The sequence below is a fragment of the Bufo gargarizans genome, chromosome 3 (genome assembly GCF_014858855.1).
Source record: "Bufo gargarizans isolate SCDJY-AF-19 chromosome 3, ASM1485885v1, whole genome shotgun sequence".
In the NCBI taxonomy this organism is placed as follows: Eukaryota; Metazoa; Chordata; class Amphibia; order Anura; family Bufonidae; genus Bufo; species Bufo gargarizans.
The window spans coordinates 285,093,316-285,115,544 of record NC_058082.1 but is presented as its reverse complement, the minus strand read 5'-3'; the positions used below and the strand labels follow the sequence as shown (position 1 = coordinate 285,115,544).

The 22,229-nt window shown below is 44.2% G+C and overlaps 1 protein-coding gene across 1 annotated transcript in view; it reads right to left on the bottom strand.

The window, feature by feature from the left end:
- Window positions 1-14,376, bottom strand: part of LOC122931541 (schlafen family member 12-like) — a 122,513-nt gene extending 108,137 nt beyond the window's left edge. Inside the window, exons 1-2 of the mRNA XM_044285609.1 lie at window positions 14,299-14,376; window positions 12,121-12,259 (exon numbers count right to left, since the gene is read on the bottom strand). Coding sequence (XP_044141544.1) covers window positions 12,121-12,150 — 30 coding nt within the window. The 5' untranslated portion in view covers window positions 12,151-12,259; window positions 14,299-14,376. The remainder of the gene's footprint in view (window positions 1-12,120; window positions 12,260-14,298) is intronic.
- Window positions 14,377-22,229: the final 7,853 nt, after the last annotated feature.

Here is a 22,229-nt window from a genome sequence, read left to right as displayed (position 1 = left end):
GAATGGAGAAATCGGGTTTGCCAGGGCATACGAGCTAAGTGGGTTTGGATGTTGGGCGGAGCTCCTATGTCCTGGCAGACACCTTTCCCCTCTTTTTTTTTTTTGGGCAGAGATTTTTTCATCCACATTGATCGATGCGAATGAAGAAATCTGTGCCGTTCATTTTTTTCTTTCAGCCCGGAGGCTGAACGAAAAAAAAATAAAAAAATAAAACAAACACCTCTCATTACCCGTATGCTCAATATAAGGCCGAATGCACACGGCCCTGGTATAGATCATACCAGTGTATTACTGTACTGCGGCTGCAGCAGGGAGCGCACGGCGTCATAGCAACCCATGACGCCGTGCGCTCCTGCTCTCAGCAGGAATCCAGGCCGCGGTTCCACAGGCCGCTCACGGCCATGTGCATTCGCCCTAAGGAGAATAGCAGAAACTCCTAATGCTGGCCATACATGTAATGATTGCGGAGACCCTCAAATGCCAGGGCAGTACAAACACCCCACAAATGACCCCATTTTGGAAAGAAGACACCCCAAGGTATTCGCTGAGGGGCATATTGAGTCCATGAAAGATTGAAATTTTTGTCCCAAGTTAGCGGACAGGGAGACTTTGTGAGAAGAGAAAAAAAAATAAAAAATAATAAATATATATATATATATATATATATATATATATACACACACACACACACACACTTTCACAGTCCACCATAGTTGGAATATATGTATGACATGTATGATTCATGTCTCTTATGTTTTTACAATTGCACTGTTGTCACAGGATAGTATTATGTATTCACAGTGTTGCTTTCTGTTATGGTTACCTTTTGGTCACACCCACAGGGTGGAGTGTGACCACATGACTCACTTGTTAATTGATTCACCTGTATATATTGCTGTGATGTGGAGTTGTATTCAGGCTTGAAAAAGGCTCAAGAGCAGAGCCGAAACGTTGCACCTGGGTGAATAAAGGTTCACTTGTTTTTTCTACCATTGGAGTGCCGCTCATTCTTCCGGATTTACTAATTGGGGTAAGAAGCCTATTCCCCCAGGGACGTGCACCCTACCTTTTGCAACCATATTGAAAACACCAGTGCCGCCATTTTTTCTTGAACTATTTGTGGCTTATTGGCTGAGCATGGTGTCCATACATTTTTTCATTTTCCTCATCTTTATTTCATTAGGTCTACCTTCGAACCTGCATCACCAAGTGGTTGTGTATACACAACTGAAGGACGCGGAGCGCATCCTGCGTGACATAGGAGGAGATGCCACCTTCCTCAACACCCCTTCTACTAAAGAACTAAAACGCAAGTTTGAGGCCATCTCCAAACGCATGGTATCCCTTCGTTTACATATGACGACACTAGGAGAATATCACAGGACACAGAGGATCCCCAGAGGGATGCGATCCAGCATCAGACCGAACCTTTTTTACAACAATCCTATTTTTTGTAAAAAATGTGAAGCCTTATCTAATCGATATTCCCTGGACTTTATTTTGCTCAATATTGAGTATCTCCAACATGAACTCTCAGTTTTACAGTGTGAAATAGGCGAGATTGAGGCCAATTTACAGTCATTGTTATCATCAGAAGAATTTACCAAGTATATAGAGGATACAGCTACTCTATTGAAACAATTCCAGTCAGAATCTGAAGAGAACAAAAGAACCAAATGGTGTAGGGACACAGATGACTACAAAAGCGGCACCGTCTATAATTGGCAGAATGAGAGACAATCCAATACCCAACAAAGGGATGTGAGAAGAAGGAGGAAAACCATTCAGGCACCTTCAAATGAAGAACAGTCTTTTTTAGACAAAAGTCCACAGATGCCGGAAAGACGCGGCGACGTATTAGGAGAGGTGGTCGCAGACACGGAAAGGCCAGGCAGACTACAGAACAACAAGAATCGGCTCGCGGCAACCAAGATGACCACAGGGCGGAGAAAATGATTGTTGTAAACTTATCTTCCAAAGAGTTAACCTCTACCCAAGTGAGTGTCCTATCAAAGGGATTCTCATTTTGTCCTAATTCACGCATAGATTGGTTTAAGTTGGAATCCGATTTGTTTTCTTTTTTTCGTCGGATTAAACTAAGAATATGGTTTCACAAAAGGGATGTAATCGCGAGTTCACACTGGGTTCTCTCAATTTATTCCAAAGGAGCAATTTTACACCTGTCATCAATGAACCTGCAGTGGAGGCCTACATCAGTGCTGTCCGAGGTGGGATTTCTGAGCTCCGGTCATCCTTTACGGATGATCAGGACTTCAGATACCCTAATCTGACTACCACTGAGGTTGAGGCTTTAAAATCCCTTAGATCCGACCCCACCCTCACTTTGAAACCGGCTGACAAGGGGGGTGCGGTCGTAGTAATGGACACTGTTAAGTATGTACATGAAATTATGCGTCAACTGGGGGACCCACAGGTTTATAGGGCTCTTGATTCTGATCCCAAATTTATGATCATTGGTATCATACGCAGGTGCCTGAGGGAGGCCCTGACCGCTGGCATCATCGACGAGGGTCTGTGTGAATTTCTTGAGGTAGCACATCCAGTCACTCCGGTGATATATGTGCTGCCCAAGATACACAAGACCCTCGTCGATCCCCCGGGACGCCCGATTGTCTCGGGCACAGATTCGATCTTCAGCGGCATAGCCGTCTTTCTTGACAAAATCCTGCAGGGCTTTTCAATTGGTGGATTGTCCTATATACAAGACACGTCAGATTTTTTGGTCAAGCTCCAGGGCATAGATTTATCCCAGGCTCCCTCGGTCATACTCGCATCATTTGACGTTACGTCATTATACACCTCTATTGTACATGAAAAGGGTATTCGATCAGTTGAAAAAAAATTTAATGTTGTCCTCCTACACTCCACAGGCTTCTGAATTTATAATTGATTTACTCAAGATAGTGCTCCAATATAACTACTTCTTATTCAAAGACACCTTTTATTTGCAACAACGGGGTGTGGCCATGGGGTCACACGTGGCCCCTACCTATGCAAATATTTTTATGCGTTGTTATGAGGAAGATGTCGTCTATTTGTCCCACCACTTCAGACATGTGCTGAGGTGGTGGAGATACATCGACGACATCTTCCTCATATGGACTGGTACTGAGGCAGATCTGATTGATTTTCATGACTTTCTAAATAGTCATGATCCGGATCTACAATTTACCCTCGTCCATTCCAACACTGAGATTCAGTTTTTGGACACAAAGGTAGTGGTTAAGGCTGAGTTCACACGGGCGAGATTTCCGCGCGGGTGCAATGCAGTAGGTGAACGCATTGCACCTGCACTGAATCCTGACCCATTCATTTCAATGGGGCTGTGCACATGAGTGTTTTTTTTCATGCATCAGTTCTGCAATGCTTTAAAATCGCAGCATGTTCTATATTCTGCGTTTTTCACGCAGCCCAGGCTCCATAGAAGTGAATGGGGCTGCGTTAATAACGCATTGCATCTGCAAGCAAGTGCGGATGCAATGCGTTTTTCACTGATGGTTGCTAGGAGATGTTGTTTGGAAACCTTCAGTTTTTTATCACGCGCGTGAAAAACGCATCAAAACGCATTGCACCCGCGCGGAAAAAACTGAACAACTAAACGCAATTGCAGCCAAAACTGACTGAACTTGCTTGCAAAATGGTGCGAGTTTAACTGAACGCACCCTGAACGCATCCGGCCCCAATCTGTCACGCTCGTGTGAACTCAGCCTAAAGGAAGTCTTCTGCACACCGAGCTATATACGAAACCGACCGACACCTTCCTATGTTTCAATAGCTCCCATCCAAGGAAAATGATCCAATCCTTGCCCTTCTCACAGTTCCTCAGGGTTAAGCGGGTTGTGTCAGACAACACTAAATTGGATGCAACCTTGGATTCTATGGCCCTCAGATTTCAGGAGAGGGGGTATCCCAAACGGTTGCTCAAAGAACATATGGATAGAGTCCGCAATTTGGATAGGGCTGAAATACTGACTAAACGGAAGACTTCCCGTAAGGTTGACAGAATTCCGTTCATTTCAGTATATAGTGAGTATAGCTCCTCAATAAACAGGATTTTGAACAAACATTGGGGGTTGTTGGGCACATGCTTTAAGGAAATTTCTGAATTCCAGAGCCTCCCTCTTCTTTCTTACCGCCGATCCAGAAATTTAAGAGATCAACTGGTTAGAGCCGATATTGGCTCAAGAGGGCTTTCAAGACAAACTACATTAACACAGTTGGGCTTGGGTTGTTTTCCCTGCCTCAGCTGTGTTAATTGTAAGTAGATGTGCAAAGGGAGGAATTTCATACATCCTGGTACTGGTGAATCCTATGGGATCTCTTTTCATTTAACCTGTGAGTCCAGTCATGTTATCTACATACTGTCTTGCCCATGCAATTTATTATACGTAGGAGAGACAACGACCGAGTTTAAGACCCGCCTCAATAACCATCGTTTGAGCATACGGAAGAAACGTATGGACCTTACCAGTATCCAAACATTTTACAGAGGCTAAACATGGGGAACGTGATCTCAAATGCTGGATAGTAGACCATATACCCCAACCTAGACGAGGTGGTGATAGGTCAAGGCTTCTCAAACGCAGAAAATTGAATTGGATCCATAGGTTGGGGAGTTTAAAACCCCATGGATTAAATGTAGAATATAATTTCGGGGATATTATGTGAGGGTGGTTTGCCTCTGTTGTCGGGCAGGATGTAACTCTGTGTCTCCTGTATACACGATATGAGTTATACAACTCAATTTTCTGTTTTCTTGCATTTTTAATAATTTCATTTTTTCTCTTCTCTCTTTGCAGAGAACACATACACTAAATCTCAGGAGGAATGGCAAGCCTGGATGGAGTGGACGCAACATACCGCACAAGGGATAGTTTTTTTGTCTCGTATAATGATCTTTCTTTTTTTCCTTTTTTTGTTATTATTATGTAAACACCTTGATTCAGACAGGTCCGGTTGGCACCTAAACATGGGTTCAATATGGTATAACAGCCGAGAAGACACAATTTTCACAATAAGTTGCACAGACTCAGTGGCACCTGAGCACCTACAAGAGGAGATCCCTCACGGATGAGAGGACAACCCAGTGACCTCGGCGATATTTCTATACATTCCGCGGTTTCCGTGGATATGTCGGATTTTTTCGCCTGGGGTGGGCTTGTGGACATCCTGTTTCTTAAGGAGTTCACTGCCTGTCTGGATTGGCCCAGTCCGATTTAATGTAGGTCGGATGCTTTACACTGACCAGATCTGTAATAGGGCGTCTTGCCAGAGAGCAAGATGGCGCCTGATATGCGTTTTTCCATCTGAGCATGCGCTCAGCAATCAGTGTCTAGGCTGAGTGAAAAGATCTGGAGTGATGACCGAGCGTCGGCGAGGTGTGATGACGTTGGTCGCTCCCCCTCCCCCAGATAGGTGCGTGACCTGACCTGCGTCAAGGAAAGGAAATACAGCTGAATCAAGCGGTAGGACACGACTCTCTTTGTGCGATAGGTATGTCAGTCTGATCACCCCCTCTAGTTTGCTCTTCCTCCTGCATGATAGAATGGGTTGCAGCACACTGATCGATCTTTTTTCGATCCAGACTTTCACAGTCCACCATAGTTGGAATATATGTATGACATGTATGATTCATGTCTCTTATGTTTTTACAATTGCACTGTTGTCACAGGATAGTATTATGTATTCACAGTGTTGCTTTCTGTTATGGTTACCTTTTGGTCACACCCACAGGGTGGAGTGTGACCACATGACTCTCTTGTTAATTGATTCACCTGTATATATTGCTGTGATGTGGAGTTGTATTCATGCTTGAAAAAGGCTCAAGAGCAGAGCCGAAACGTTGCACCTGGGTGAATAAAGGTTCACTTGTTTTTTCTACCATTGGAGTGCCGCTCATTCTTCCGGATTTTATAATATATATATATATATATATATATATATATATATATATATATATAGAAAAATGTGTGGCAGCACCAATCTGTACCAAGGAAGGAAATTAGGGTGCTAGGTCCAGGGAATTCACTGCTTACCCTTGTATTTAGACGAAAACGGACAGCAACTCCAGATAGTACAAAAATGTATAATTTATTGGGCCACAGTGGCACAGAGGCGACGTTTCGGCTCAAAATCCAGAGCCTTTCTCAAGCATCACAATACAAAGGTGAGTGCACATATAAATAGGTGTACACAATTATAACATCACAATCTATTAGATTTCACAATTAGTATCAAAATTAAATACATCAACAAATAGTGTTAAAAAATATATTGACATACAGAGATGAATCTAGTAATACATGGTAGTAGATGTGATTCATAATAAATACATGGAAAAAATATAATTCATAGTGTAAACATAAGTGGCTCCAATATAAATCATCTATTTCACATCTTCTTTAATGAACTATAATTAAAAACAAGGAGGTGCCAGAAAGATATGGGTGACGTACCACAGAGTTCGCTTGTATCCACATCCTGATAATGGCCACACTTGGCGTCTAGCTGAATGAAGTGCGCAGGCGCCAGTATCCGTCCCTACAATATCGCGTCATGTTACGTCCTGCTACGGCGCGCCCGCATCACACCTTACGTCATCAACTGCATGTCACTAGCTCAACATCAGTGCGCATGCTCAAGGCGTTCTATGCCGCGCCATATTTGGTTCTGGACGGATTGCCCATAGTTCCTAAAACTATATTTGAGATGGCTAATGAGAGGTGAGGATAGGGAAACCATAACCCTCTGTCAGGGGATCATGGTAATCCCATGTAGGGCATGCTTTATGGTCCCGACCGGCACCCCAGTATCGGTCGTGCACCAAATGCCGCCTCTATCTCATCACTCATAACCACTCATAAGGGTTCTCCTTGGTGTTACATATTCTTAAAGGAAACAGGTATATATAATATGTCGGAACATAATCCGACACCAATACGCAATCCAATCCAGATCAGCCCAACATTGTGGATATCATCGGACGTAGGATATAGCACACTTCTATGTGGAAAAACGACACCCAAAACGACACCCAAAGCCATGAAGTTTTGGGTGTCGTTTTTCCACATAGAAGTGTGCTATATCCTACGTCCGATGATATCCACAATGTTGGGCTGATCTGGATTGGATTGCGTATTGGTGTCGGATTATGTTCCGACATATTATATATACCCGTTTCCTTTAAGAATATGTAACACCAAGGAGAACCCTTATGAGTGGTTATGAGTGATGAGATAGAGGCGGCATTTGGTGCACGACCGATACTGGGGTGCCGGTCGGGACCATAAAGCATGCCCTACATGGGATTACCATGATCCCCTGACAGAGGGTTATGGTTTCCCTATCCTCACCTCTCATTAGCCATCTCAAATATAGTTTTAGGAACTATGGGCAATCCGTCCAGAACCAAATATGGCGCGGCATAGAACGCCTTGAGCATGCGCACTGATGTTGAGCTAGTGACATGCAGTTGATGACGTAAGGTGTGATGCGGGCGCGCCGTAGCAGGACGTAACATGACGCGATATTGTAGGGACGGATACTGGCGCCTGCGCACTTCATTCAGCTAGACGCCAAGTGTGGCCATTATCAGGATGTGGATACAAGCGAACTCTGTGGTACGTCACCCATATCTTTCTGGCACCTCCTTGTTTTTAATTATAGTTCATTAAAGAAGATGTGAAATAGATGATTTATATTGGAGCCACTTATGTTTACACTATGAATTATATTTTTTCCATGTATTTATTATGAATCACATCTACTACCATGTATTACTAGATTCATCTCTGTATGTCAATATATTTTTTAACACTATTTGTTGATGTATTTGTTAATTTTGATACTAATTGTGAAATCTAATAGATTGTGATGTTATAATTGTGTACACCTATTTATATGTGCACTCACCTTTGTATTGTGATGCTTGAGAAAGGCTCTGGATTTTGAGCCGAAACGTCGCCTCTGTGCCACTGTGGCCCAATAAATTATACATTTTTGTACTATCTGGAGTTGCTGTCCGTTTTCATCTATATCTATATATATATATATATATATATATATATATATATATATATATATATATATATATATATATATATATATATATATATATATATATATATATCTCCGCTAACTTATGAACTCGCCATGCCCCTCATTGAATACCTTGGGGTGTCATCTTTCCAAAATGGGGTCACATGTGGGGTATTTATACTGCCCTGGCATTTTAGGGGCCCTAAAGTGTGAGAAGAAGTCTGGGATCCAAATGTCTAAAAATGCCCTCCTAAAAGGAATTTGGGCCCCTTTGCGCATCTAGGCTGCAAAAAAGTGTCACACATGTGGTATCGCCGTACTCAGTAGAAGTTGGGCAATGTGTTTTGGGGTGTCATTTTACATATACCCATGCTGGGCGAGATAAATATCTTGGTCAAATGCCAACTTTGTATTAAAAAAAATAATAATTGGAAAAGTTGTCTTTTGCCACGATATTTCTCTCACCCAGCATGGGTATATGTAAAAAGACACCCCAAAACACATTACCCAACTTCTTCTGAGTACAGAGATACCACTTTTTTGCAGGATTTCACAGGGCATTTTTTACACATTTTGATTTCAAAATACTTCTCACGCATTAGGGCCCCTAAAATGCCAGGGCAGTATAACTACCCCACAAGTAACCCCATTTTGGAAAGAAGACACCCCAAGGTATTCCGTGAGGGGCATGGCGAGTTCCTCAAATTTTTTATTTTTTGTCACAAGTTAGCGGAAAATTATGATTTTTTTATTTATTTTTTCCTCATACAAAGTCTCATATTCCACTAACTTGTGACAAAAATTAAAAACTTCCATGAACTCACTATGCCCATTACGAAATACCTTTGGGTGTCTTCTTTCCAAAATGGGGTCACTTGTGGGTTAGTTATACTGCCCCGCATCCTCCTATCATATAGACGCCCCCTCTGCATGTTGATTGACAGGGCCAGCGAACGCGATCGTCCTCTGCAGGCCCTGTCTGCTATGAAGATCTTGCGCCTGCGCCGTAACTGTATTCAGTCGGCGCAGGCGCACTGAGAGGAGGACGCTCGCTCGGCTGCTCCATCCTCAGTGCGCCTGGTGTAGATGTGACGTCATCGGCGCAGGCGCACTGAGGATGGAGCGGGCGAGCGAGCGTCCTCCTCTCAGTGCGCCTGCGCCGACTTAATACTGTTACGGCGCAGGCGCGAGATCTTGATAGCAGACAGGGCCAGCCAGAGGACGATCTCGTTCGCTGGCCCTGTCAATCAACATGCAGAGGGGGCGTCTATACGATAGGAGGATGGGACTGCTACCAGCAAGTAGCCGCCCTACTTGCTGGTAGACAGGTAATTTACATATTATAAAAAAGTATGTTTTATTCATTATCTACTGAACCAAAATGACTAATAACACTATGTATTCATATATCGCGTTATAGGGATTATAAGAAGCCAAAAAATAAAGAGTTTAGTGGGATGACAAAAGCCCTTTAATAAAATGGGAATTGTTGGTGATATTAACTTCCTGTTTGTGGCACATTAGTATATGTGAGGTGGGAAACTTTTCAAGATGGGTGGTGACCATGGCGGCCATTTTGAATCCAACTTTAGTTTTTTCAATAGGAAGAGGGTCATGTGACACATCAAACTTATTGGGAATTTCACAAGAAAAACAATGATGTGCTTGGTTTTAACGTATCTTCATTCTTTCATGAGTTATTTACAAGTTTCTCTTTGTTTACAGCCATTGACATGTCGCCGAGGTTAACACGTGCGGAGCGGATAGAAATTGTGTTGATGTCTGGTGAACGCAGTAACCGGGTCATTGCAGCAGATTTCAATGCAAGACAGCCTACGAGACCACCCATCTCCCATGCTACAGTTAGCAAACTGCTTGCTAAGTTTCGTGAAACTGGTTCAGTGTTGGATTTGCCAAAATGTGGACGCATGAAATCTGTCACTAATGAAGAAACATCAGTGGCTGTCCTAGCTTCATTCAGCAAGAGCCCACAGCGTAGCACTCACCGCATGACACTGGAGAGTGGCATTAGTCGAACATCCCTTCGGCGGATATTAGCTACTCACAAATGGCACCCTTACAAACTCCAGCATCTCAACGAGGATGACCCAGATCGGTGCACTGAATTTGCAGAATCGGCAAAACAAAAATTGGAACAGGACCCTCAGTTTACGCAGAAGATTTTGTTCAGTGATGAGGCAAACTTTTATGTGAATGGTGAAGTTAACAAACAAAACCACCGCTATTGGTCTGACACTAACCCATATTGGTGTGGTATATGGGGTACAAAGATAGTGGGGCCATTCTTCATCAATGGAAACCTCAAGGCCACTGGATATGCGAAATTTCTACATGATGATGTGTTTCCCTCTGGCACGTTTTCCCTCTGCACTGAAGCTGGCACGTTCCCTGAGTTTTTCCAGCAAGATGGTGCACCACCACATTATGGGTGTCAGGTTTAAGCATTCCTAGATGAACAGTTTCCTGGAAAGTGGATTGGTCGTCGTGGGCCAGTTGAATGGCCCCCAAAGTCTCCCGATCTGACCCCCCTTAGACTTATCTTTGGGGTCATCTGAAGGCAATTGTCTATGCTGTGAAGATACGAGATGTGCAGCACCTGAAACTACGGATACTGGAAGCCTGTGCTAGCATTTCTCCTGCGGTTTTGCTATCAGTGTGTGAAGAGTGGGAGAAGAGGGTTGCATTGACAATCCAACACAATGGGCAGTACATTGAACACATTTTATAAGTGGTCAGAAACTTGTAAATAACTAATGAAATAATAAAGTTACGTTAAAACCCAAGCACACCATTGATTTTCTTGTGTAATTCCCAATAAGTTTGATGTGTCACATGACCCTCTTGCTATTGAAAAAACAAAAGTTGGATTCAAAATGGCCACCATGGTCACCGCCCATCTTGAAAAGTCTCTCTCCCCCCCCCCCCCAACATATACTAATGTGAGGGGAAGTTAATATCACCAACCATTCCCATTTTATTAAGGTGTATCCATATAAATGGCCCACCCTGTATTATAGAAGTAGAGAAATTGAAACTTAAAAATTAGCACATTTTTCAAACTTTTTGGTAAATTTGGTATTTTTTTTTATAAATAAAGAATTTTTTTGACTCAATTTTACCAGTGTCATGAAGTATAATATGTGACGAAAAAACAATCTCAGAATGGCCTGGATAAGTCAAAGCGTTTTAAAGTTATCACCACATAAAGTGACACTGGTCAGATTTGCAAAAAATGGCATGGTCCTTAAGGTGAAAATTAGCCCTGTCCCTAAGGGGTTAAACTCCTTCACTGTATTTGCAGCTACCACTTCTGCAGGAAGGCTATTCCATGCATCCACTACTCTCTCAGTAAAGTAATACTTCCTGATATTACTTTTAAACCTTTGCCCCTCTAATTTAAAACTATGTCCTCTTGTAGCAGTTTTTCTTCTTTTAAATATTCTCTCCTCTTTTACCGTGTTTTCCATGTCTTAAGGGCATGAGCACTTGCTCCTATGACTCTTTAAAAGCCAGTGCGCATGCGCCCCAATTTGTTCTGTCCTATGGCTGGTCACCTGTGACTATTTAAGGAGCCTTTGCCACGAGGAAGGTTCCTGAACTGTAGCTATTCTAATTTTGCTATTCCTAGTAATGATGTGCTTATTTCTGTCTGACTACCTGTCTACCAAACCTTGGCTTTTTACTGTCTCTAATAGTCTGCTGCCTTTCCTGACCATTGCCTGTTTATCATATTAACCCTCAGTTGCCATCCCTGTCCTTGGACTTGTTTCACGGATACGCATGAATCACGCCTTTGCAACATTGGCCAGCTTCTTGACTACAAGTATTACCTGATTAATTGGCGCTGTCTCTGACCTCTATGGTTCAGCTGTCAACTACACTGGGAATATTCCAAGTAGTGGCCTGTTGGCTCCTCTGCAGTGAAAATCAGATCACTGAACAGGGGGTTAAAACGGTGAAAACCAGGTGACCGCCAGGACAAAATGTGATATAGCAATTCATAGGGTAGGTGCATTCATAGCAATAACTGTGGAGGCTCACCTTTAAGGTCTCGTGCAAAGGAATAGACATAATACTAGAAGAGTAAAATTAATATGCTTTGGTGTAGAATTTCCAGTTCCTGAGATGTCAGCTGAGGTGAGGCTTACACTTCAGAAGAAAAACAGAACCATAAAAGGATCTAAATCAAAAGAAACACAGTAAGTGAAAGAAACAAAATATAATAGGCTGTGATTAGAGACAAACATGGCCATAATATGCATAGGGGCACATTTATTAAGGCTCAAAGCTGGCGGTGGATCTGCCGAAGTTATAAAGAGACCGCATTTGATTTCAGACCGGCTCGCGCACAGACACAGGTAAGGGCTTACCTGTGCCTCGCCGGACTTGTGAGAAAAGATGGCAGCCTGCATGTGTTCACGGGTGAACAATGCAAACTGGCCATCACTGGTTGTGAGCATGAACCCGAGACTTAGGCCTCACGGCTATTGCCCGGCCATATTGCGGCCCGCAAACAGCGGTTCCCAGCCGTGTGCTTCCTGCATCACAGATGTGGACCCATTCAGGTTGTATTATTTTCCCTTATAACATGGTTATAAGGGAAAATAATAGCATTCTTAATACAGAATGCTTAGTACAATAGGGCTGGAGGGGTTGAAAAAAAAAAAATTTAACTCGTCTTAATCCACTTGTTTGCGCAGCCCGGCTTCTCTTCTGTCTTCTTCTTTGAGGAATAGGACCTTTGATGATGTCACTGCGTTCATCACATGATCTTTTACCTTGGTGATGGATCATGTGACAGGTTAATTTCCTGTGCACAGCAAAGATGAAGACAGAAGAGAAGTCGGGCTGCACAAACAAGTGGATTAAGGTGAGTGAAATTATTTTTTTTAAACCCATCCAGCCCCATTATACTATGCATTCTGTATTAAGAGTGCTATTATTTTCCCTTATAACCATGTTATAAGGGAAAATAATAATAATCGGGTCTCCATCCTGATCGTCTCCTAGCAACCGTGCGTGAAAATTGCACCACATCCGCACTTGCTTGCGGTTTTCACGCAGCCCCATTCACTTCTATGGGGCCTGCGTTGCGTGAGAAACGTACAATATAGAGCATGCTGCGATTTTCACACAACGCACAAGTGATGCATGAAAATCACCCCTCATGTGCACAGCCCCATAGAAATGAATGGGTCTGGATTCAGTGCGGGTGCAATGCGTTCACCTCACGCATTTCACCCACGCGGAAAACTCGCCCGTGTGAAAGAGGCCTAAGGGTTCCATCATTTTTGTCCAGGCGAATTTTATTTTGTTTATTTTTTATATAAATAAACAATTCAAAACAATGTTTGAATTTCATTAGCTGGTTTTCAGTAAATTTTAATTTATTTAGATTTTTTTCTAGCTTCCTAATACATCATATAGAATACTAAAGGGGTTAATCACTCCTCCCCATACGATGGAGGAGATTTACATGCAGCATTCTCCTCCACCAGTGATCAGCAGATTGTCGGGAAGGAACGCTTCCTTCCCAACAATCTGCTGTAATATCATCTAGTGTAAGGCCTTATGCAAATGACCGTGCTGCGTTTTGTGATCTGCAAAACACGGATGCCGCCCGTGTGCTTTCTGCGATTTGTGGAACGCTCATAATAGAAATGCCTTTTCTTGTCCGCAAAATGCTGTCCAGACCTTTTGTGGCTTCATCGAAGTGATGAGGTCAGCATCCGAGCCGCAAAAAATGCGGACCAAAACGGTCACATTTATAAAGTCACAGACACACACTTTGAGCCCTTTAATCACACTTTTCTGGAAGGGGGGGGGGATAAATCTCCCCCAAAGTGCCAGGCAGGGCGTTATCAATATTTCAAAGTGTCAGAAATGGAGACGCAAAGAATGGCTTAAACGCTGCTTGAGGGAAACACAGTGCACTGGCAGAATGGATGATAGATTCCCTTCCTGCAATTCCAGCGCAGTTTGCAGCCTGACAGCAGTTAGAAAACGGTCCAAGATGTTAGGGGCCGTTTCACTTTAAAGGGGTAAACAGAGCACCATGCCAAGCAGTGGCTACACTTCGGGCGCCTCTGCCAAACCCCTTCTCCACCACAAGCTCGGGCACAGGCCCACCACCCAGGTACAGTTCAAGGGTAACGTGAGAGGCACAGATATGCACTGTCCTATGTGGATATGACAGCCTGCTTGCGCCCATATACTTACCGACAGAGACCGGGCTTCTTCAGGGCAGTGGCCAGGGCTGTGTTAGAATTTCCCGCCAGTAGTGGCTGAGTACTTGAGGCGGCTCCCGGTAGTGAAATACTAGGCAGCCCTTGGTCAGTCAGTCTGTCTATCTTGGAAGAGGGCGGGAGCTTTCACAGTAACATGGCGTCTGTGCTCAGCTCCAGCCCCGTCAGACAGCCTCCCTCAGGCTCATCACTGGGTACGGACCATGGGGAGAACCGTATAGACCTCAGTGTGGGGTGACTGCTGCCATTTCTCCGTTTATCCCCGGCAAACATCGCATTTTCCCCCTTTTCAGCAGTAAAGGGGAAGTTACTAGACTGCAGTGATTAGAAATACAAAACCTAGTCTCTTGCTTATCTTACAAAAAAAAAAAATTTAGCCCATACCTGCCAATTTTTAAAAAGGTCAAAGAGGGACACTTATAGTTCATTCATCATTGTGTGAAAGGTCCACTTTTCCTGCATATCTATACACTATAGTTTTCAGTCATGAAATAGCGCAAAAATAAAATGAATATAGACAATTCTAAAATCCCAACTGCATTAACTACCTCCGGACCGCCTAACGCAGATGTGTGGTCCGGAGGCGGCAGCCCTGCGCAGAGTGACGCATATACGCGTCATCTCGCGAGGGCCGAGATTTCCTGTGAACGCGCGCGCGCTCACAGGAACGGAAGGTAAGCGAGTGGATCTCCAGCCTGCCAGCGGCGATCGCTCGCTGGCCGGCAGGAGATGTGATTTTTTTAACCCCTAACAGGTATATTAGACGCTGTTTTGATAACAGCGTCTAATATACCTGCTACCTGGTCCTCTGGTGGTCCCTTTTGTTTGGATCGACCACCAGAGGACACAGGCAGCTCAGTAAAGTACCAAAAAACACCACTACACCCCCCTGTCACTTATTAACCCCTTATGAACCACTGATCTCCCCATATAGACTCCCTGATCACCTCTGTCATTGATCACCCCCCTGTAAGGCTCCATTCAGACGTCCGTATGATTTTTACGGATCCACTAATACATGGATCGGATCCGCAAAACACATGCGGATGTCTGAATGGAGCCTTACAGGGGGGTGATCAATGACAAGGGGGTGATCACGCATATAGACGTCCTGATCACTTCCCTGTCATTGATCACCACCCTGTCATTGATCACCCCCCTGTAAGGCTCCATTCAGACGTCCGTATGATTTTTACGGATCCACTGATACATGGATCGGATCCGCAAAACACATGCGGATGTCTGAATGGAGCCTTACAGGGGGGTGATCAATGACAAGGGGGTGATCACGCATATAGACTTCCTGATCACTTCCCTGTCATTGATCACCACCCTGTAATTGATCACCCCCCTGTAAGGCTCCATTCAGACGTCCGTATGATTTTTACGGATCCACTGATACATGGATCGGATCCGCAAAACACATGCGGACGTCTGAATGGAGCCTTACAGGGGGGTGATCAATGACAGAGGGGTGATCACCCATATAGACTCCCTGATCACCTCCGTCATTGATCACCCCCCTGTGAGGCTCCATTCAGATGTCCGTATGATTTTTACGGATCCACTGATACATGGATCGGATCCGCAAAACACATGCGGACGTCTGAATGGAGCCTTACAGGGGGGTGATCAATGACAGGGGGGTGATCAGGGAGTCTATATGGGTGATCACCCCCTTGTCATTGATCACCCCCCTGTAAGGCTCCATTCAGACGTCCGTATGATTTTTACGGGTCCACTGATACATGGATCGGATCCGCAAAACACATGTGGACGTCTGAATGGAGCCTTACAGGGGGGTGATCAATGACAGAGGGGTGATCACCCATATAGACTCCCTGATCACCTCCGTCATTGATCACCCCCCTGTAAGGCTCCATTCAGACGTCCGCATGTGTTTTGCGGATCCGATCCATGTATCCGTGGATCCGTAAAAAATCATACGGACGTCTGAATAGAGCCTTACAGGGGGGTGATCAATGAAGGAGGTGATCAGGGAGTCTATATGGGTGATCACCCCTCTGTCATTGATCACCCCCCTGTAAGGCTCCATTCAGACGTCCGCATGTGTTTTGCGGATCCGATCCATGTATCCGTGGATCCGTAAAAAATCATACGGACGTCTGAATGGAGCCTTACAGGGGGGTGATCAATGACGGAGGTGATCAGGGAGTCTATATGGGTGATCACCCCTCTGTCATTGATCACCCCCCTGTAAGGCTCCATTCAGACGTCCGCATGTGTTTCGCGGATCCGATCCATGTATCCGTGGATCCGTAAAAAATCATACGGACGTCTAAATGGAGCCTTACAGGGGGGTGATCAATGACGGAGGTGATCAGGGAGTCTATATGGGTGATCACCCCTCTGTCATTGATCACCCCCCTGTAAGGCTCCATTCAGACGTCCGCATGTGTTTTGCGGATCCGATCCATGTATCCGTGGATCCGTAAAAAAATCATACGGACGTCTGAATGGAGCCTTACAGGGGGGTGATCAATGACAGGGGAGTGATCACCCAGTATAGACTCCCTGATCACCCCCCTGTCATTGATCCCCCCCTGTAAGGCTCCATTCAGACGTCCGCATGTGTTTTGCGGATCCGATCCATGTATCCGTGGATCCGTAAAAAATCATACAGACGTCTGAATGGAGCCTTACAGGGGGTTGATCAATGACAGGGGGGTGATCACCCCATATAGACTCCCTGATCACCCCCCTGTCATTGATCACCCCCTGTAAGGCTCCATTCAGACATTTTTTGGGGCACAAGTTAGCGGAAATTTTTTGTTTGTTTTAGTTTTTTCTTACTAAGTCTCATATTCCACTAACTTGTGTCAAAAAATTAAATCTCACATGAACTCACCATACCCCTCACGGAATCCAAATGCGTAAAATTTTAGGGCCCCTAAAATGCCAGGGCAGTATAAATACCCCACATGTGACCCCATTTCGGAAAAAAGACACCCCAAGTTATTCCGTGAGGGGCATATTGAGTCCATGAAAGATTGAAATTTTTGTCCCAAGTTAGCGGAAAGGGAGACTTTGTGAGAAAATACAAAAAAAAACAATTTCCGCTAACTTGTGCCAAAAAAATAAAAAATTCTAGGAACTCGCCATGCCCCTCATGGAATACCTTGGGGTGTCTTCTTTCCAAAATGGGGTCACATGTGGGGTATTTATACTGCCCTGGCATGTTAGGGGCCCGAAAGCGTGAGAAGAAGTCTGGGATCCAAATGTCTAAAAATGCCCTCCTAAAAGGAATTTGGGCACCTTTGCGCATCTACCGTGTTTCCCCGAAAGTAAGCCCTACCCCGAAAATAAGCCCTATCTCAATTATCAGGACGGGCTGTAATATAAGCCCTACCCCGAAAATAAGACCTAGTAAATCTCCTTAAAAACACTTTGTAAATGTTGCCTAGTGTCTGCGTTTGCTGCTACCGTATATTTAAAAAAAAGAAGTTTTCGCTCACTGCTGCCCCGCCGGAGGTTCTCTTCTCTCCTCCTGGCTGATGTCTGCTGCTGCTTCCCTGTTTCATTGCCGCTGACGTCAGCCGTGGATCTCCTCCCTCCAGAAGCCGTCTTCGGCGCGCTGACGTCATCGGCAATCTCGGCTCTTTATTTTCCTCCCCTCCTCCCGCTGACGTCTGCGCCCCCCCCCCGCCCTTTTTGCACGGAGCTGGCTGACGCACCCCTCTGTACAGGGACCAATCATCACCTCAGAGAAGAGTACCGTACTGTAAACGCTGTTAAACAGGTATTTTTACAGTACCAGAAATACCTAATGATATAAAAAAACGAACTCCTGACCTGATAAGGGGGGGCTCGGGACACAGAATTTTTACCCTAGATTTTAACAGGTTTTTAAGAAAAGAAAATAAGCCCTACCCTGAAAATAAGCCCTAGTGTGTTTTTTTGGACTAAAATTAATATAAGACCCGGTCTTATTTTCGGGGAAACACGGTAGGCTGCAAAAAAGTGTCACACATGTGGTATCGCCGTACTCAGGAGAAGTTGGGCAATGTGTTTTGGGGTGTCATTTTACATATACTCATGCTGGGTGAGATAAATATCTTGGTCAAATGCCAACTTTGTATAAAAAAAATTGGAAAAGTTGTCTTTTGCCAAGATATTTCTCTCACCCAGCATGGGTATATGTAAAATGACACCCCAAAACACATTCCCCAACTTCTCCTGAGTACGGCGATACCAGATGTGTGACACTTTATTGCAGTCTAGGTGGGCAAAGGGGCACATATTCCAAAGTGCACCTTTCGGATTTCGCAGGCCATTTTTTACACATTTTGATTGCAAAGTACTTCTCACACATATGGGCCCCTAAATTGCCTGGGCAGTATAACTACGCCACAAGTGACCCCATTTTGGAAAGAAGACACCCCAAGGTATTCCGTGAGGGGCATTGCGAGTTCCTAGAATTTTTTATTTTTTGTCGCAAGTTAGTGGAATATGAGACTTTGTAAGGAAAAAAATAAAATTAAAAAAATCATCATTTTCCGTTAACTTGTGACAAAAAATAAAAAATTCTAGGAACTCGCCATGCCCCTCACGGAATACCTTGGGGTGTCTTCTTTCCAAAATGGGGTCACTTGTGGCGCAGTTATACTGCCCTGGCAATTTAGGGGCCCATATGTGTGAGAAGTACTTTGCAATCAAAATGTGTAAAAAATGGCCTGCGAAATCCGAAAGGTGCACTTTGGAATATGTGCCCCTTTGCCCACCTTGGCTGCAAAAAAGTGTGACACATCTGGTATCTCCGTACTCAGGAGAAGTTGGGGAATGTGTTTTGGGGTGTCATTTTACATATACCCATGCTGGGTGAAATAAATATCTTGGTCAAATGCCAACTTTGTATAAAAAAATTGGAAAAGTTGTCTTTTGCCAAGATATTTCTCTCACCCAGCATGGGTATATGTAAAATGACACCGCAAAACACATTCCCCAACATCTCCTGAGTACGGCGATACCAGATGTGTGACACTTTATTGCAGCCTAGGTGGGCAAAGGGGCACATATTCCAAAGTGCACCTTTCGGATTTCGCAGGCCATTTTTTACACATTTTGATTGCAAAGTACTTCTCACACATATGGGCCCCTAAATTGCCAGGGCAGTATAACTACGCCACAAGTGACCCCATTTTGGAAAGAAGACACCCCAAGGTATTCCGTGAGGGGCATGGCGAGTTCCTAGAATTTTTTATTTTTTGTCGCAAGTTAGTGGAATATGAGACTTTGTAAGAAAAAAAAATATAAAAATCATCATTTTCCGCTAACTTGTGACAAAAAATAAAAAGTTCTATGAACTCACTATGCCCATCAGCGAATACCTTAGGGTGTCTACTTTCCGAAATGGGGTCATTTGTGGGGTTTTTCCACTGTCTGGGCATTGTAGAACCTCAGGAAACATGACAGGTGCTCAGAAAGTCAGAGCTGCTTCAAAAAGCGGAAATTCACATTTTTGTACCATAGTTTGTAAACGCTATAACTTTTACCCAAACCATTTTTTTTTGCCCAAACATTTTTTTTTAAATCAAAAACATGTAGAACAATAAATTTAGCGAAAAATTTATATATGGATGTCGTTTTTTTTGCAAAATTTTACAGCTTAAAGTGAAAAATTTCATTTTTTTGCAAAAAAATCGTTAAATTCCGATTAATAACAAAAAAAGTAAAAATGTCAGCAGCAATAAAATACCACCAAATGAAAGCTCTATTAGTGAAAAGAAAAGGAGGTAAAATTCATTTGGGTGGTAAGTTGCATGACCGAGCAATAAACTGTGAAAGTAGTGTAGTGCAGAAGTGTAAAAAGTGGCCTGGTCATTAAGGGGGTTTTAGCTAGAGGGGTTAAAGTGGTTAATGTCCGTCACTGGGACCCACATCCTCTCCTCAGGACCATAACCCTCCCAATGAACGAGGTACTGGAGAGAACCGCGGACAACACGAGAATCCACAATCCTAGAGACCTGAATTTCAAGATTACCATCAACCATAATCGGAGGAGGAGGCAAAGACGAGGGTACAATGGGTTAGACATAAGGTTTTAATAAGGACTTATGAAAAACATTATGGATCTTCCAAGTCTGAGGAAGATCAAGACGGTAGGCAACAGGATTGATGACAGACAAGATTTTGTAAGGCCCAATAAACCTAGGACCCAACATCCAGGAGGGAACCTTCAATTTGATATTCTTAGTAGACAACCACACCAGATCACCAACATTCAGGTCCGGACCAGGCACACGTCTCTTATCTGCCACACGCTTATATCTCTCACTCATGCTCTATAGATTATCCTGAATCTTTTGCCAAATAGATGACAAAGACGAGGAGAATCTGTCCTCATCAGGTAAACCAGAAGACCCCTCTCCAGAGAATGTCCCAAACTGCGGATGAAACCCATATGCACCAAAAAATGGTGACTTATCAGAGGACTCCTGACGACGGTTATTTAAAGCAAACTCAGCAAGGGACAAAAAAGAACACCAATCCTCCTGATTCTCCGCCACAAAACAGCGCAGATATGTCTCCAGATTCTGATTGACGCGCTCTGTCTGGCCATTCGACTGCGGGTGGAAAGCAGAAGAGAATGACAACCGAACCCCCAAGCGAGAACAGAAAGCCTTCCAGAATCTGGAAACAAACTGCGTGCCCCTATCAGAGACTATGTCCGAAGGAATACCATGCAATTTGACAATGTGATCAATAAATGCCTGTGCCAGAGTCTTAGCATTGGGCAAGCCAGGAAAAGGGATGAAATGCACCATTTTGCTAAAACGGTCCACCACCACCAGAATCCCAGTCTTCCCCGAGGAACGAGGCAGGTCCGTTATGAAGTCCATGGACAGATGTGTCCAAGGACGGGAAGGAATGGATAAGGGAAGGAGAGGACCTGATGGCCGTGAATGAGGGACTTTGGCACGAGCGCAAGTCTCGCAAGCTGCCACAAAACCCTCAACCGACTTACGAAGCACCGGCCACCAGAATCTCCGAGCGATGAGATCCACTGTGGCTTTTGCCCCCGGGTGCCCAGCAAGGACCGTATCGTGGTGTTCTTTAAAAATCTTTTGTCTTAAAGCGAGAGGCACAAACAACCTCCCAGGAGGACAAAGATCAGGAGCCTCTTACTGGGCTACCTGCACCTCTGCCTCAAATTCAGGAAAAAGAGCAGAGACCACCACACCTTCAGCCAAAATGGGACCTGGGTCTTCAAAATTCCCACCTCCCGGAAAACAACGTGACAGGGCATCTGCCTTCACATTCTTAACCCCAGGGCGGAACGTGACAACAAAATTAAACCTTGAAAAGAACAAAGACCAAGTAGGCCAGATTTTTATGGTCAGTAAACACGGTAATAGGGTGTCTGGCTCCCTCTAGCCAATGGCGCCATTCCTCAAAAGCCAACTTGATGGCCAACAACTCCCTATCTCCCACATCGTAATTTCTCTCTGCGGAGGAGAATTTATTCGAGAAAAAGGCACACGGTCGCCATTTGGCAGGAGAGGAACCCTGAGACAAGACCGCACCCACACCCACCTCAGAAGCATCAACCTCAACTATGAAGGGTAGAGAAATATCAGGTTGTACCAAGATGGGAGCGGAAGCAAAACTCTCCTTGATATTAGAAAAGGCCTTACGCGCCTCTACCAACCAGGAAGAAAAATCTACCCCCTTTCTGGTCATATCAGTGAGTGGTTTAACAACAAAGGAATAATTCAAAATAAACTTCCTGTAATAATTGGCAAAGCCCAAAAAACGCATCAGCGCCTTCTGATTCTCAGGAAGCTCCCACTCAAGCACAGCGCGGACCTTCTCGGGGTCCATGCGAAAACCAGAAGCGGAGAGAAGAAACCCCAGAAATTGAATTTCTGGAACTGCAAACACACA